This window comes from Leopardus geoffroyi, chromosome C1 (genome assembly GCF_018350155.1).
Source record: "Leopardus geoffroyi isolate Oge1 chromosome C1, O.geoffroyi_Oge1_pat1.0, whole genome shotgun sequence".
NCBI lineage: Eukaryota > Metazoa > Chordata > Mammalia > Carnivora > Felidae > Leopardus > Leopardus geoffroyi.
Window position 1 is genome coordinate 51,223,307 of NC_059328.1, and position 18,170 is coordinate 51,241,476.

The 18,170-nt window shown below is 39.3% G+C and overlaps 1 protein-coding gene across 2 annotated transcripts; it reads left to right on the forward strand.

The window, feature by feature from the left end:
* Positions 1-5,277: 5,277 nt before the first annotated feature.
* USP1 (ubiquitin specific peptidase 1) lies at positions 5,278-17,460 on the forward strand. Of its 2 annotated transcripts, none has more exons than XM_045477652.1 (9): positions 5,278-5,471; positions 7,703-7,941; positions 9,411-9,531; positions 10,282-10,386; positions 10,928-11,088; positions 12,508-13,199; positions 13,886-14,056; positions 14,728-14,929; positions 15,962-17,460. In XM_045477652.1, the coding sequence occupies exons 2-9, from the start codon at positions 7,772-7,774 to the stop codon at positions 16,692-16,694; spliced, it is 2,355 nt and encodes a 784-aa protein (XP_045333608.1). In that variant the 5' UTR covers positions 5,278-5,471; positions 7,703-7,771; the 3' UTR covers positions 16,695-17,460. The 2 variants fall into 2 exon arrangements, with proteins under 2 accessions (XP_045333608.1, XP_045333609.1); XM_045477653.1 differs by having other exon boundaries at positions 5,358-5,471; positions 12,508-12,872.
* The last annotated feature ends 710 nt before the right edge of the window (positions 17,461-18,170 follow it).

Here is an 18,170-nt window from a genome sequence, read left to right on the forward strand (position 1 = left end):
GCACAGGAAGAGATAGAATCCCAAGCAGGTGCCACACTCAGCGCAGAGCCAGAGGTGGGGCTCAATCTCACAGCCACAAGATCTCGACATCAAGAGTCAGATGCTTACCCTACTGAGCCACCCAGGCGCTCAGGGAAATCTTTTATTGAATCAGGAAAGGAGAAGCATAGCAGAGAATATTTGTCCTCCAATATCAATTGTATACTTCTTCCTTGATGTTATGACCTCTTACTGGACATACAGACACAGAGAATAAAGTTAGTTCTGGCCCATGGGTTGTAAGCAGGAGTGGTGTGTACAACTTCCAGGAAGTATTTTTCAAGGGAGGAGGCATGATCATCTTTCCCCTTTTCTCTTTTCTGCTTGTTAGAATGTAGACAAGATGGCTGGAACTTAAGTAGCCATCTGGACCAGAAGGTAGAAGCCACACATGTTGAGAATGGAGGAAATTAGGTCCCTGATGGTCATGGAATCACCACTAATTTAGACTTCCTACTTCTGCACGCTGTTTATGTGATGAAGAAATAAATGTGCATCTTGGCTAAGGACACTTAAAAAAATATTCTGTTTCTCATAGATTAACCTATTCCTATCTGATGCAGAATTTGAGCCCTATAAACTTCCTACAGCACGTTACATGACCTTAAAATAAATGAACTGTCACTTTAGTGGAAGCATTAGGGCAATGTGTGGTAAAGACTCAGATATTGCCACATGGAAAACTGGTGACCCTTACTGTCCAGTTGCAAGATATTTGTAGCATGAGGGAAATAATTGGTAAAATTTATAGAACTTGGTATTCGCTGGCTTTAAATTTTTGCCAGTTTCAGCAAAGGTCTTTGAGAGATTAACTCAGGCCAGAGCTAGTCAATCTGCAAGTAGGGATGGAAAGGTATTCAGCTTTCCTAAGAGGGAAACTCTGTCTATAATCTAAGTGATTAAGAGTTCTATAATTTGGAAGGGCTGAAAAAATACCAACTACGTTTATACCTTTAAGTCAAAGCACACAGGAACTGCCTGTGAATAAAAGCCTTGCAAGGCTGACAAAAATGGGATTAAGAATGCTGTCCACCTGTTAAGTCCCATTGTTTCAGATGCCCCCAAGGTAGCTGTCATTAAGAGTGAGGTAGTTGCACTGCACATGGAAGCCAGGAAATAAGAGTCTTTGGGCTTAAAAATTATATCTTGTCAAGAACTACAGCTGTAATTTCTCCCACATAGTACTGAGTGAAAGGAAAAGGATCAGAGACCTTTTACATTTTTGCATCAGTTATATTGCCAGATACACCAAGCTTGCTATGCATCCATGGGCTTCCGCTCTTGCTATTGACAAGCACAGTTATGGAGGTTTTGGGATTTCTGGAGCAGCATTAGCAGAGGTGTCAATATCTAGCCACTAGTACTGTGGGCTCTAACATTCAGGACTGAACACATGTATTGTGCAAGAGTAGATCACAGTGTGTGTAGTTCTGGAGTTGGCAACATGGGCAGCTTTCTGATGGTCGTGGTTCCTAGGTATTGCAGAAACAATGTAGTTCAGGAGTTTTCATTTCCTGATCATAAAAGAGTCATCTTTCCCTTGGTGGCGAGTTCTGTGAAGACTTTGGGACTCATTCCTGAAAATTAATCTGAGTCTATTTAATCAACACTCCCAAGTATTTAATGCTCTTTTTGCTTATACCAGGGGAGTGGATTCTATTCTCTTCAACTGAATCTTGACTCATATTATGTACCATAGAGGAAGAATGGTGGCTGCAGACAATAGGATCTCAGTTAAGATAAGAGAAGGGGTGGCTGGGTGGCTCAGTTGGTTGAGTGTCCGACTTTGGCTCTGGTCATGATCTTGAAGTTCGTGGGTTTGAGCCCCACGTCGGGCTCTGTGCTGACAGCTCAGAGCCTGGAGCCTGCTTCAGATTCTGTGTCTCCCTCTCTCTCTGCTCCTCCCCTGCTCCCACACGCTCTCTCTCTCTTTCAAAATTGAACAAACGTTAAAAAAAAAAATTTAAAAAGAGAACTAGAATTAGGAAAATTATAATAGGAAACTAGAATTGGTTACCTATCCTGGTAGAGTTTGAAAGTAGCAATGATTCTGCTAGTACTAGAGAATGAAATTGTCTAGTCCATGATACACAATGGCAAACTAAGGGACTGACCTATAATTATATTTCTAGTTCTGTCCTTGTCTATTTTGGGTTATACTGGCTTCAAAATGAGTTGGGCTGCTTTCTTTTCTGCTTTCAAATAGGAATTATTAATCCCTTGAAAGTAGCTCAAACCCTAACTTTGAGCTTATTTTACCAAGTGATAGCAGCATTAATTTCTCTTTAGGCAGTGACTTTGAACTTTATGTTCAGTATGAACATGTCATACTGTTCTTTGTATAAATTCAGTGATTAGGACCTTTAAAGTCTCACTTTTTTTTTTTTTTTTTTTTGAGATAGAGTCAGTGAGAGAGAGAGAGAGAGAGAGAGAGAGAGAGAGGGAGAAGGAGAGAAACCCAAGCTATCAGCACAGAGCCCAATGTCGGGCTTGATTTCACCAACCGTGAGATCATTACCTGAGCTGAAACCAAGAGTTGGAGGCTTAACCTACTGAGCCACGCAGGCACCCCTAAAGTCTCACTCTTAAAATGAGTATTTGTTATGGGTGTTGATTCTAAGATGGGTAAATTAAGAGGCAGTTACTTGGATTTAGGATTCTTGGCTGGGCAAGGGAAATGGTCATCAATGCTCTGCAGAGTTTTAGGATAAAGATTTCCACTCTAGGTGATTTCTTCCAGTCTTGTGGTTTTAAATACCATTTGGTGACTCCTAAATTTATATCACTTGATCTAAATTCTCCCCTCAGTTCCAACCTTGCTAACTGTTGGCTCAACTTCTATTTAAAATAGGCATCTGAGTTTTAGTGTGTGAGAACAATGTCACCTCACAACAAACCCACTGCTACCTAATGTTCCCCATTTTAGCAAGGGCCAACCACTATCCAGTTGCTTTGGGGAAAAAATAATCCTGGTCATTTTTGTCTCTTTTTTGTTACAATCTATCAAGGGATCCTGTTCACTCCAAAATATATTCTGAACTGGGGAGCCTGGGTGGCTCAATCAGTTGGGCATCTGACCCTTGCTTTTGGCTCAGGTCATGATCTTGTGGTTCCTGGGATGGAGTCCTGCATCCAGCTCTGTGCTGGTGGCACAGGGCCTGCTTGGGATTCTCTCTCTCTCCCTCTCCCCCTGCTGGATCTCTCTCAGGATAAAAAAAACAAAACCCCAAATACATCCAGAATCCTACCAGTTCTTAACATTTCTACTGCCACCTTATTGCAAGCCAAATAATTTATTTCCTGGAAGTCTGAAATAGCCTCCTAGCTAACTTTCCTGCTTGCATGTTTGAAGGTCAACAATCTATCCACCATAAGCAGCCACTTAACAAATTATGCCACTGCCCAGTTCAAAACCGTCCAATGAATTCCATCTCCTTACCCTGCTTAATCAGGGTAAGGTACCCTCATTTCCCACAGTCATCACATCTAGGCTCATTTTGCTCTAAATACCCTAGCCTACTTGCTTCTTTCCAGTATATGCATATGAAGCCTGGACTTTTAAAAACTTGTTCTCTGCCTGAACCATTCTTCCCTGAGATTCCTCCAAGGCTCACTCCACTTTCATTCAGCTCAAATGTCAACTCAAAGAGGTCTTTCCAGACTCGTATCTAAAACTGTCCACTCTCTATCTCCTTTCTCTACCACTCATTATGTCCTATCATTTTAACTTCTGCCCCTCTCTAGAACTTTAAAAAGCTCCTTTCGAGCAGGGAATGCATTTCATTCACGCCGTGTCCCTAGCGCCTTGAAAAATGCCTTGCAACTTGGTAGGCACCTAAAAACAAGCTTGATTAAATGCATTTGAACTGAACTTATCCTGCTTAACTTGCTTTGCGAGGTCACCTCACTAAGGTAAGCATACTAACAAAAGGAAGCAAAAATCAGGTAAGGCCTGGCTCGCCGCATTTGAGCCCCAAGTAAGGGCTCGCGCAGAAACACTTTACAGCACCCGCAGCCGGAGCTGGGCCTTAAAGTGCTCTTTTCGTTTCCTTGTCTGGCCGGGAAGGGAAAGGAGTAAACGGGAGAAAATGAGGCGTGGAAGGGCTGAGGAAGGAGCCTCAGCGCTACCGTATACGGTTGAGAATACGCTGTTATCCACGACAGCGCTGGTTTCTATTGGATGGTCCCGGGGCTGGGGCTGCGATTCCGATCAGAAAGCCCAGGCACCGAGAACCAAGCACACCCGTCAGCCATTTTCCGAAACTAGTCTCCCTAGTAACCCCGCCCGAATGTGTACGCAAGAAAGGGGGGCGGGACTTATTGTGAGGGCCTCACTCCGGAAACCGCACCCGCGGAGGCGTCCCACCGTCAAGGATTCACAAAACGCGGAGCGAGATTTAACAGTCGGCAGCGAAAGCGCGCACTCGAACGCCAATGAGAGCGGAAGGAGTGGACCGCTCCTGAAGGGTACTCTGCATATCCAGCAATGATTGGTGGAGTCCTCCTGTCTTCTTTTTGGTATTGGCTGGACTTCCTCCGCCCACCCACTTGCTTTTGTCTAGGTACTTCTGATTGGCTCCTTCAGCGTGGTGGTGGGGGACAAGGTTTGGGGGATTGCTCATCGCAGATTGGTGGATTTGAGCACCTAGCGTCGTCTTCCCGAGGAAGGAGTCCGTCCCATCTTCTCTCTGTCCCGTCTCCCGACCCGTACGCCTTTCCTCAACTCGCGCGCACGAATGGTTAAAAAAAAAAAAAAAAAAAAAAGGGTGTGAGGCTCGAGCCCGCCAGCCAGGCCTCCAGCACCTAGCGCGCGCCCTCAGCGAGGACCCGCGCGAGCTGCCCCTGACGCTGCCTGCGCTGTTTGAAACTGCAGAACCCGTTAGGATCTTGGGAAAACTACCGTTCCAGCTGGTTCCGGACCCCGTGCGTGGCAGGGGGGCGAGTGGCGGTCGCGAGGCGGCTCTTGCCTTTCGCGTCCCTGCAGCGTGGAGACTAGAACCGGCACTTTCGAAGGACGCCACCTCCAATCGCAGTGCTGGCGCGGGCGGAGGCTAAAACACGGGGGTCCTGAGACTGAGGAAAACGCGCCAAGTTCCCCTCGGTGGTGGAGTGGGAAAGACCCTAGCGGTTCAGGCGCTTGGCGAGCGGGACTACTTCTGGCGCGCCTCGCCATCCCGGGGCGGGGGAGGGCGGGGGCGGGCGCCGCTCCGGGGATGTAGTTGGTGCCGGCGCAGGGCAGGACCGAGCGGCAGCCCGGGTTCCCGCTCTTGAGAGCGAATGGTCACTCCCCTGCGGGGAGGGCAATCCGGGCAGCTTTTCCTTGGGTCGGGGCCCCCGCGGGCTCGGGGCAGGGGCTCACCTGTCGCACCCACATACATCCCGGCTGGACTCGGGGCGTCACCGCCGCGGACCGTGCTTTGGGCCATGACCAGGTAAGGAGGGCCTGGGGAGGAGAGGCCGGTGCCTGGGCGCCGAGACAAGTTCGGCCGGCCCCCAAGGGGGTCGCCCTAGGACCCCGGCGTCGGATCCGCGGGGGGGTGTGTGGGGGGGGGGGGAGACGCCGGGACCGCTTCGCTGCTGCGCCCTTGCGGAGCTGCCAGTCGAGCCCTCTGGGCACCGGTGGCAGGGAGGGGCGCCCCTCCTGCCGCCGCGGGGACACGGGGAGGCAGGTGCGGGCTGGGCGTCAATAGGCCAATTCCGCGGGCGAGGGGCCCGGAGCTGCGGTGCGGGCCAGAGTCGCCACCGGCCAGCCTCCCGCAGGACCCAGGGCTGTGTCTGACCGGCACGGACGGCAGCACAGCCTCGCCTTTTCACTTTTCGTTCCTAGAGGTGCGGCGTAGGGAGAGCATGTTTTCACTAATGTTGTCCGGTGTCGGGAATTGCTAAATTTTATCGCGCACTGTAACTTAATTTTTCCAGAAGTATTTAGAAAGCCACGTGTTTTTAAGCCTTTGTCGAGGATGTTATCCTTGTTTTACGTTTTTCGTGAAAAACTGGCATTGAGTCCTGTCGTCTTATAAAGGGAAGAACTTGAAACTAGTGGGACTGAATGTTCATATTGTCATTTGTTCAAGAGTATCTAATGTTCGATTTATTGTGTTTTCTGTGACATTTGATTAAGACTTCTAGGAGAAACGTTTTAGTTTTTCCAGTAATAAAGCCAGGAGTAAGAAATGGTGTAAGATACGGCATCTGGTAAAAATGTGGTATTTTCAGCAACGTTAAATGGTTAGTGATTTGAGGGAGCCAGGAGGGTTTAATTGCTTAGGATCTATCCGTTATTTCAACTGCTTGGTCGTTTTTTCTTCTGCTTATTTAAGTCCGGTTACTACTCTGTGTCTTAGAGAATCCACTTTACATCATTTATAAGAATTGGCTCCCAAGAAAAATCTTTTACGAGAATCGTTAATATTTAGAGATCCCTGACAACTTCGCGTAGGCTGGTTTATCGTTTGTGATAGCTTTCCATCAGTAGCAGTAAGTGGCTAGGAGGGTAAATTGAGTTGGGGAGGGGGATGGGGAAATTGGTCAACTTTGCAGTTACTCCTGAGTTGAGTCTCAAAAGTGTGGTTTCACAACCGAGTTCAATGTTGCGAATTCCCAGATCAGAGACAGTGGAGTGAAATGCTTGTTAGTAAAGATGGAGTTTGAATTTTGTTAGTTTCTCTGTTCATCCTATTACTGTGTCTGTATTGAAATCATTGCTGAGGTTTTGTGCTCTAATAATACCCCAGATAATTCCCTCCCCCCTCCCCCCGATATCTTAAGAAAATAGGACGTGTGTATAAAATAAATACCACAAATACTGCTGGGGGGTTTTTCATCCAAAAGTTTTAACAGTGAAAAGAGTTTACAAAAGGTAAAATCTTTTTTTCTACTCAAGGGAGCATTTAACAATATTTATAGTTTAAAAGAAGTTTTGGAAAATCAGTATATTGTGTCTAGTCAGTAACAGTTTGGTAGCACAAAGTGCAGCAGTTCTTTGCACCATTTTCTCAACTTTGCATCTTTTATTACTTTTCACTCAAATGTTTAGGTATAATTGAAAACCAGATCTATGCCTTTGCTTGTATCCAAATTATTTTTTTTATTGGAGTATAGTTGACACACAATGTTACATTAGTTTCTGGTGTACAACATAGTGACTTGTGCAAGTTACATTTTATATAAGCTTTTTTAGAGACTATTTCATGTATTCATATTAATAACTAGAAAAGGCTTTGGAGGGAGGACTCCTTCACTTCCAGCACTCTTAATTTCCCATTCATCCCTTTCTTTTTTACCTCATGCTTTAGAATTAGAGATGGTTGTTGCTCAGTCAATGTTTTCCGAATGAATAAATTAAAATAAAAATTAACTTCTTAGTCAATACTGCTTTACCGTAGGTCTACTCAAATGGGGGTATTTTGTGGTGTGACCCTTAATCTCGTAGGCTAATAATAAAAGTTTCAGTATCTGATATTTTTGTTTAAGAAAGTTAAGGACAAATGACAAGCTCCTTCGTGTAAGCAATAAACATTGAGTGCCTGTTATTGATCAAGCATTGGGTTTTCAAATGTGAAGATCTAATTGGTACCATTCCTTGGTAAATTTTCAAAGTTTAATGATCTTACTGCCTACAGCTGATAATTGAAAATAATGAAACCTTTTCTGTGATTAACAGATATGATTGGTGATTACAACATCCTTGTATAAGTTAATTCTTGTCAACTCCTTGGGATTTGAAGAGAAAATGCCTGGTGTCATACCTAGTGAAAGTAATGGGCTTTCAAAAGGTAGCCCATCCAAAAAAAATAGACTTTCCTTGAAGTTTTTTCAGAAAAAGGAAACTAAGAGAGCCTTGGATTTCACAGATTCTCAAGAAAATGAAGAAAAGGCTTCTGAATATAGAGGATCTGAAATGTATGTATCTTAAGTATATTTCGGGACTTTTAAAATTCCGTATCAGTGAAGAAGCAGTGAACTTTGATGCCTCCATTCTGATCTGATAGTGTATGGAGGCAAAAACACAGCAGTGAGACAAACCTAGCAGTGTATAGTAGAAACAGCAAAACTGTAAATAATCGTCAAAAAAAAGGGGGGGGCGCGGGGGGGCGCCTGGGTGGCTCAGTCGGTTAGGCATCCGACTTCGGCTCAGGGCGTGATCTCACAGTGCATGGTGCATAGTGCACGAGTTCGAGCCCCGTGTGTCGGGCTCTGTGCTGACAGCTCAGAGCCTGGAGCCTGCTTTGGATGCTGTGTCTCCCTCTCTCTCTGCTCCTTCCCCATTCATGCTCTGTCTCTGTCTCTCAAAAATAAATATTAAAAAAAAATTTAGAAACCGCAAAACTGGCTGGCTCAGCACAGGATCACATCCATAATGTTAACCTGTTTACATTGATGGTCAGCCAGTTAGATTGACTTGGAGAAATATTTGTTGGCTAAAATTATTTTTCAATTTAAACTTATTTGTAATGGAACGCATTCTGTGTAAGGGTAAAGAAATAACGTGATTTTGGGTTTTTTTTTTTTTTTTTTTTTGGTTCAGAAGACTTGACAACCTAGTGTATGAATTATCAAACCTATTGGTATGTAGTTGCCAGTAAGATAAAAATAAATCTTTTGGTGCAAATCCTTTAGTGATTGAAATCTGAACAAAATGGAGTACTTACATATAGTTGTTGTAATTAGAGTCTATACTAGCTCGCTATTCAACAAATAGGTACACTGCTATATGACTAAAATGGGTTTGGTCCCATGTGTAATTTCCTAATATTTCCCAGTAATCAGTTTAGGAGATGTGAACCTTATGTTTACCAGCATTCATGCCTATAAACACTTTGAGGTGCCAGGGTAGTAGCTAGCTGCTATAAAATAAAAATTCTGTGAGGACCTACTATTTGTTAAAATAAGGTAAAAGAATAACTTGAACAATTCATTTTAAAGTGAAGGACAACTGTGTAATTCTCTTTATCTACTCTTTCCTTTTACCAGAACCTGACCTCTTAAGTGGTGCATCCTCTCCTAGATATTGTCATAGCTTATTTCCAGGTTTCTGTTCAGAGTTAGATTGCTTTTAAAAATTACGTAGGTTTAACTAATCACAGTACCAGTCCCTCAATTTTCTACTCTCTAAAATGGGATTAATAGCTCAGGATGGAATTGAGGCTTGTTGTGTATAATGGTTTTAAAGTGTTTATAAAACTTTTATTCTGAGTATGTAGCAATTTTTGCACCTGTATAGATTTCTTAGAAAAGTGTCACCTGAATAAAATCCGTATCTCAGTTCATACAATTTTTGGGAAAAGACTGTATCTAAGGAAGTGTTCGTTCCACTTTGTTTCTTTAAGATACTATACTTCATAATACCTCTCTCTGCTTATATTTTATAGTGATCAAGTTGTTCCTGCAGCACAGTCCTCACCTATAAACTGTGAGAAGAGAGAAAACTTGTTACCATTTGTGGGACTGAATAATCTCGGCAATACTTGTTATCTTAACAGTATACTTCAGGTAAGTTGAGGATTTTGCTATATAATAAAGCTTTAGTAGGCAAAGCATGATGTAACATTTAATGTTTGAGAATTTCAGAGTGGAGTATTTTAATTGTCCATATGGTCTTTGCCTTTGACTGTAAATGAACTAGAATGGACTAAAGTAATGATTCTAAATTGCATGTTACCAGCTTCCTTTGGGGTAAGAGAAAGTAATATATTAAATAAAATTGGGCTAGCAAAATTGAATTGACATTGGTTAACTGGAAGATGACAAATCCTTGGTTTTTCTGCCTTATTCCTAGTACTACGGCGATGTGTATTTTAACCTTTGGAACTCTGTTTTATATTGTACTCTTAGAACCCTACGTCCTAGCAATATGTGCCCGGGCTCACTGCTATGCTGCCAGTAAGGGAAGACAGTGAGCTACTATGATGAAATATAAAACAATTTTTGACACAGTATTAATTTCAGAATTTCAACTAATGCACATTTTAAAATGCTCTACAGGTGTGCCTGGGTGGCTCAGTCGGTTGTCTGACTTTGGCTCAGGTCATGATCTTGCGGTTCTGGAGTTCAAGCCCCACGTCGGGGTCTGTGCTGACAGCTCAGATTCTATGTTTCCTTCTGTCCCTCCTTCCCCTTTTCGCACGCTCTCTCTCAAATAAAAATTTTGAAAAAATTTTTAAAATGCTCTACAAAAAACAGTACTTTAATGGTTTTAGTTACATTGTTCAGTAAACACTCAGACAGTCTTACTTTTTATAGGTATTATATTTTTGTCCTGGTTTTAAATCTGGAGTGAAGCACTTATTTAACATTATTTCAAGGAAGAAAGAAGCCCTGAAAGATGAAGCCAATCAAAAAGATAAGGTAAAAATAAAAGAACAGAAAATATATAAAACGTAAAGTAATGGAAATTAACTTGCTTAGAAATTAAAAAGTAATAGAAACACAGGATTTGGGAGGAGGATAACAGACTAGTTCTCTGAAATGGAATTTCTTAGTATCCTGTGTTTTTAAGAAAGGCAATTTCTCCATTCTTGTAGGTTAGCTAACTAGGTTATCATCTTTTACAGTGTCTTCTCTTGCCCTCTAATTTATTGCTTACCAATAAACATTGTATATCACAGTCACAGTTTATCATGCCCTTGTATCTCCTGTTATTTATATATTGTGTTTTCAGATTCACTCACAACCTTTGATTTACAGTCAGAAAACCATTATCTTCCCTGTAATTGAAAATAATCAAAAACTCCAAATTGTTTAAAGTTTGTATACCTCTATAGAATTAGTGTTAGAATGAAATTAAATTTAGCAAAGCTAGTATTGTCTAGTGAAACACAAGAAAAGGGGAAGGTACTTAATTTGTTCATAAATAAAAATAATGGTTTGTGTGTTTCTTTCTTGACAGGGAAATTGTAAAGAAGATTCTTTGGCAAGTTATGAACTCATATGCAGTTTACAGTCCTTGATCATTTCAGTTGAACAGCTTCAGGCTAGCTTTCTCTTAAATCCAGAGAAATACACTGATGAACTTGCTACTCAGCCAAGGCGACTGCTTAACACACTCAGGTATTGTGCCTATAATTTTAGGATTCCAACTTAGTAGCTTATTGCGTTCTTTGGGGGAGAGTGATATGGGAACAAATAGGGGGAGTGAAGGGCCAGGAAAATAGAAACTACAGATCCGATACTCACTGGTATCCCAGAGGCTCTGGAAATTAGAAATCTTTTTGTAAGTTTGGTACTAAATTCATTAGATGTGAATTGGTATGAGGCTATTAATAGTCTTTGTTCATTTTTATTTTTAATGTGAATACTCACACATTTTTATTTTTTTTTATTTAAAAAAAAATTTTTTTTTTCAGCGTTTATTTATTTTTGGGACAGAGAGACAGAGCATGAACGGGGGAGGGTCAGAGAGAGAGAGGGAGACACAGAATCGGAAACAGGCTCCAGGCTCTGAGCCATCAGCCCAGAGCCTGACGCGGGGCTCGAACTCACAGACCGTGAGATCGTGACCTGGCTGAAGTCGGACGCTTAACCGACTGCGCCACCCAGGCGCCCCAACTCACACATTTTTAAATAGGAATAGTAATATGTTTAATTATGGGATACTGCCCCTTGGGTTAAAATAAATTTATTACATGCCATATGTATTTTTTTAATCTGAAAATTAGTGAATTCTCAGATTTGGTCCTAAGAGATTTCAGATTAGGAATTGTAGGTTTTTAGTCAAAATATATTATGCATAAGAACTATAAATACCAAATATTCCAGTTTTGTTGTATGTGTTTGCGTAACTATTAGTTCACTGGATTAGATTTTTTTTGTATTGTCTTAAATGAAACATTATCCAATATATAAATAGCCTTACCTAATGTTACAGGGTAAATCTTAAAACTAAGTAACTTTTTAAAGAATAGACCTAGGTGAGGGGTGCCTGGCTTAGTTGGTAGAGCACGTGACTCTTGATCTCAGAGTTGTGAGTTCAAGCCCCACATTGGGTGTAGAGATTACTTAACAGTAAAAAAAAAAAAAGAGACCTAGGTGTAATTGTTATACGTTTGTTAATGGGCAGTATAGCATGGTGGCCAACAGGTTTGAATCCTGGCTTTGCATCTCTTTGACCTTGGGCAAGCTACCTTATCTGTAAAGTCATGGTGATACAGTACTTACCTTATAGGGTTATTGTGAGAATTATGTTCTACATCTAATATAAAAAGCATCTTGAATAAACCCTGGTACATGGTAAACTATACAAATACTAGCTGTTACTAGTATTTGTGATAATGAATATGAGGTAAAATTTGTTTTTATTTTTAATTACAAGTTTAGGTAAGAAGTTTCAAATGAGTTGAATAAATGTTTTCAGGTTTTTAAAATAATTTGATACCCCTGTAAATGAATTAATTTCTCTATAGAAAGGATGTGTTTTTTATATTCTATCTTGAAAACTAGAATAGATGAAATGGAAATTTTTATTTATAGGGAACTCAACCCTATGTATGAAGGATATCTACAGCATGATGCACAGGAAGTATTACAGTGTATTTTGGGAAACATTCAAGAAACATGCCAACTCCTAAAAAAAGAAGAAGTAAAAAATGTGGTAGAATTATCTACTAAGGTAGAAGAAAAACCTCATCAGAAGGAGGAAATGAGTGGTATTAACACCACAGAGATGGACAGTATGAGGCATTCTGAAGACTATAAAGAAAAACTCACAAAAGGAAATGGGAAAAGAAAAAATGACATTGAATTTGGTAACATAAAGAAAAAAATTAAAGCCTCTAAGGAACACCAGTCACTGGAAGAGAACCAGAGACAAACCAGATCAAAAAGGAAAGCTACAGGTGATACATTAGAGATTCCTTCTAAAATAATCCCCAAGTATGTTTCTGAAAATGAAAGTTCAAGACCCTCACAAAAGAAATCAAGAGTTAAAATAAATTGGTTAAAGCCTGCAACTAAGCAACCCAGCATTCTTTCTAAATTCTGTAGTCTGGGGAAAATAACAACAAACCAGGGATCCAAAGGACAGTCGAAAGAAAATGAATATGATCTTGAAGAGGACTTGGGGAAGTGTGAAAATGAAAGCACAACTAATGGTTGTGAACTTGAATCTCCAGGGAATAATGTTAAGTCCGTTAATGTTAATGAAGTTAAGCCCATAAACAAAGGTCAGTATAATTTATTCTTAGACATTGATAGGTAGGATTAACAGCTGCAGAACTGCAGTGTTCTCTTAGATACATGTACAAGATAAATGTGGTTCAAGTTGTAAGAAAATTTTGACACTGTGAACTGTGTGGTGTTTGAACCACTGTGCTCAGATGTGTGTGTATAAATCTCACTAATCTTAAGGTAATGTTAATTTATGGTTTATAAACGAGGGGGATTCCATACATTTTAATGGAAAGAGAATTATTCTACCCCCTCTGTAGTACTAGACAATAAACTCATGAAAGAAATTGCATTTAATGAAATACAATTTTAGAGAACTAAGTAGTTCTACTGTAGTTGAACTGGATAGCTACCTAATTGTGTCCAACTCTCAGGGAAAATGTGTAGTATTGATGTGGTTAATGGTTTTTACCAAAAGTGTCGTACTTATTTTGGGGTTGTTTCTATAGGAGTTTCTTTGGGAAGGGACTTAAGGTGACAAAATTGTGACTTTCTTTTTTAGAGACCACAGTAATTCATCTTCAAAACGATCTTTACAGGGAATTTATGTGTCATGAATAAGACACCTCTTAATGTTAATAAGCAAGTTTAGATCTAAAAGCTTTTTATTCATGATACACTTGAAACAATATTGGTTACTTGGGCTACACTGAGCTGAAAATTTTTCCTATTTTTGTTTTAGGTGCAGAGCAAATTGGTTTTGAGCTAGTAGAGAAATTATTTCAAGGTCAGCTGGTATTAAGGACTCGTTGCTTAGAATGTGAAAGTTTAACAGAAAGAAGAGAAGATTTTCAGGACATCAGTGTGCCAGTACAAGAAGATGAGCTTTCCAAAGTAGAGGAGAGTTCTGAAAGTAAGCAAAATTGGAGTCTTGTATGGATGATGGAATAAGTAGTTTTCTTCAACAAAACACAGTCTAATAGTAGCTTGTATAATTACTGGGAAAAAAAAATAGTGTCTCTGGTATAATAAAATCTTTCTGCTCATATAGATTCACTTGTTAATAATTAACAGAAGATTATGGTATCTTTATTTTGATGTGTAGAGTATGTTATAATGGGAAGTGAAATGCTTTATTAAGTTTTAGGTATCTCAGTCTTAGAGCTACAGAGGATATTTTTCTTCACAATATTTGAGCCAGTGTTTTGTCTAGTATAAAAGGACAAGAAGTAGGGAAACGTTATGGGAAGTGATCATGAGACTGGCTTGTTCAGATATCGGAAGTTGGCCATTAAAGTGTAAACTAGAAAGTCTGTCTTAACATTGAATCAGAGACTAGGTTATCATCATTTTGCTGGCCCTGTCACCTAAATACTTTGTACTTGGCCAGCCAAGTATAAATATTTAAAAGATATGTGTCCTGTTGAGGATGATAAACTTTAAGTTTCTGAAACTAAAATGTCTTTATTGTTTGGGAAGGATTAGTCAAATGAAATTGCATGCTAATTTTGAACATGGAACTTGTTTAATTTTTAAATGTCTGAGAGGTTTTTCATTTGTGAGTGAAAGGATTCTCTTATGTAGTTTCTCCAGAGCCAAAAACAGAAATGAAGACCCTGAGATGGGCAATTTCACAGTTTGCTTCAGTGGAGAGGATTGTAGGAGAAGATAAATATTTCTGTGAAAATTGCCATCATTATACTGAAGCCGAACGAAGTCTTTTGTTTGACAAAATGCCTGAAGTTATAACTATTCATTTGAAGTGCTTTGCTGCTAGTGGCTTGGAGTGAGTATTATAAATAAAAGCTATATGAAAAAAAATGAGCTGCTATAAGTTTTGTTGAAAACACTGTAATAGTAACTTAATAGTGTAATAGTATAATATAAAGATAACCTTAGAAAAGTTTGTTATTAAGTTTACTTGTAAAAATGTATCAATATAAATCCTTTTGGTATGAATACATAGTCTAGGGTTCTTCCCACATCTTTTAATCTTCGTTCCTTACTAGATACAGTTTCAAGTTGAAGTGATTAAAGCAGGAAACAGATCTTGTATACATCAAGGTTTTTTGAGGGGTGAAAAGGCAAAATTATATTTAAGGTAAGCCAAGAACAAAACTAGTCTTTGAAGAATTTTGATTCTTCTGTTGAAAATTCAAGTATCTTTGTGACATGTATACATGTCATTGTAGATTTTATTCCGTCCCATATTAACGAATTGTTCGAAGTTAGCACGGGAGCCTCCAGTAGCTCTCTACACACTTTATTATTACAGAAGAAGACATACAGTGTTTTCTTTCGGTGGATTTTTTCTTTGCTGTTTATTTTTTGTTCCCCAAATCTTGGTAGAGATGGCTGTCACATTAAAATTACTCACTAAAGGATTTTGAAGTTAAATGGCATTTAAAACACTGGCTTTCTCATTGTACAAAATTAGGAAAGTTAAAGGGGCACCTTGGTGGCCCAGTCGGTTAAGTTATGCATCCGACTCTTGAGTTTGGCTCAGGTCATGAGCTCACAGTTTGTGAGTTTGAGCCCCATGTTGACAGGGAATCTGTCTCCCTCTCTCTCTCTGCCCCTCCCTCTGGTGCTATCTCATAAATAAACATTAACTTTTAAAAAATTAGGAAAGTAAATAAAAGGGAACATGCCATATGTTCTTCATAGAAACTGCTGAATATTAGCACTTAATTTCAGTATTTCTTGTGTGCACTAAACATTAAGGATTCATTCAGACTTCTACTTGGTTTCACATTTGGATGTAAAACTGAATGTGTAAAGTGGAATTGCAGAAAACTTTTTTTTTTTCCTTCCAAAGGTTTGATTGCTATGGTGGTGGACTTTCCAAGATCAACACTCCTTTACTGACACCTCTTAAACTGTCACTAGAAGAATGGAGCACAAAGCCAACCAACGACAGCTATGGGTTATTTGCAGTTGTGATGCACAGTGGCATTACCATCAGTAGTGGGCATTACACTGCTTCTGTTAAAGTCACTGACCTTAACAGTTTAGAACTAGATAAGGGAAATTTTGTGATTGACCAAATGTGTGAAATAGGTAAACCAGAACCATTGAATGAGGAGGAAGCAAGGGATGTGGTTGAAAATTATGATGAAGAAATGTCAATTAGAGTCAGTGGAAATACACAGCCAAGCAAAGTTCTGAACAAAAAAAATGTAGAAGCTATTGGACTTCTTGGAGGACAAAAGAGCAAAGCAGATTATGAGCTATACAACAAAGCATCTAATCCTGATAAAGTTGCCAATACAGCATTTGCTGAAAACAGAAATTCTGAGACTAACAGTACTAATGGGACTCATGAATTTGATACAAACAAGGAATCCAGTGACCAAACAGGCCTTAACTTTAGTGGATTTGAGAACAAAATTTCATATGTAGTGCAAAGTTTAAAGGAGTATGAGGGAAAGTGGTTACTTTTTGATGATTCTGAAGTGAAAGTTACTGAAGAGAAGGACTTTCTGAATTCTCTTTCTCCTTCTACATCTCCTACATCTACTCCTTACTTGCTATTTTATAAGAAATTATAGAGTATTTTCCTTATGTATATATTAAACAGACCTGGACAAAAGCTGATAAAGGTGATTACATCAAAGAGTCTAGCTTATCTTTTGAAGCTATTGGATATTATTGGTCTCTCTAAAGTTTTTATATAAATAGTGAAATTTGAATTACTGAAAACCATGTTAATTTTTAGAATTCATTTCCCATAGTAGAGACTAGTGATGCATTAGCTTCTGGGAACAAACTTGTATAGGTTCTTAATTGAATTATCCAAATGGAAGCATTTAAACACTTTTGAATTCACATCTATCTTTTGTGTTTGCTTTTTAAAATAAAGTGCTTGTATTTGTATCTCCATATTTTGGAGTAATTATCTATATGATGTTTATAGGTCCTGTGGGTTTCCAGCTAAGAAGAAGAATCTCATTTCAGTACCTTTAGTTTTTTAAGTCATGAAGCCAGATCTTTAATGGGCTGTATTTAGAGGCACAAAGTCTGGAATATGTGTGTATTCACAGTAGTGTACATTTTGTGCCTTGAATCACTTTGAAAAGTGTCTCAGAAAACCTGGACAGCCAATCCCCCTTCTATCTTGAGAAGAATTTTATATGTATTTATGAAAATGATTCTGTATTCTAGTAAATCTTTTTGGGCATGGACTAATTTGTATCTCTTCATAGTCATATTCTGCACGATCTGTATATAGTATATCAAATTTAGAGGTGTGTGACCTTAAATTTAACTTTTTTTAAAAACTGGGAGGTCAATAAAATTTAAACTGCTTAACAACTACATGTACAACTGCTCATATTTGTTTTGCATATTTTTTGCTATAATATAGTGGAGTTCTCTTGAGAATATGTATGTATAATATATGTGTATATATACACACATACCTAGAAGAGAATAAACATGCATAATTACCTTTAATAATAGTTGGAGGTGAAGAGATTTTTCAAATAGGAGAAACTTAGTCCATCCAAGTTGTCATACTTAAAAGAGGTTTATAGTAAAAATTGTTGCATTCTTGGTTGCCCTTTAAAGTAGACATACTTTATGGAATCCGTAAGATGAGGCTTTGGGCACACACAAAAATGTGGTTAAATTTTCATTTTAAATGTATATTGGCAAATGATCAGTTACCTTATGACTTGCTAAGACATTAAAAACCATTCTAAAAAATACACAAATACTATTAGAATAACACTTTGATACCCCCATTTCAAGTACCAATAAATTAGTCACAGTTAAATCATGTCTCAACATTCTTCCACAAGATGGTGTGTTACAAAAAGTCATGGTTCTCCCCTCACTCTACATTCAGAATCACTAATGGAACTTTTTAAAAGAAACAGCCCTGAACACTACTCATAAGCTTCTGATAGAGTAGTTGTAGGACAGAGCCTGGGCCTCTCACACTCCAGGGACAGTTAATGTTAAGAACTACTGGTACGAGTTCTTGATATGAGAACGTTTTATTTTAAGAAAACTGAAGTATATGG

What these genes read in the sequence shown, in the direction of transcription:
- USP1 (XM_045477652.1), top strand. Translation starts at nt 7,772, where the DNA reads ATGCCTGGTGTCATACCTAGTGAAAGTAATGGGCTTTCAAAAGGTAGC. An exon ending in AAGCCAATCAAAAAGATAAG is followed by an intron (nt 10,387 to 10,927) that starts GTAAAAATAAAA and finishes CTTTCTTGACAG; the next exon opens with GGAAATTGTAAAGAAGATTC. An exon ending in CGACTGCTTAACACACTCAG is followed by an intron (nt 11,089 to 12,507) that starts GTATTGTGCCTA and finishes TTTTATTTATAG; the next exon opens with GGAACTCAACCCTATGTATG.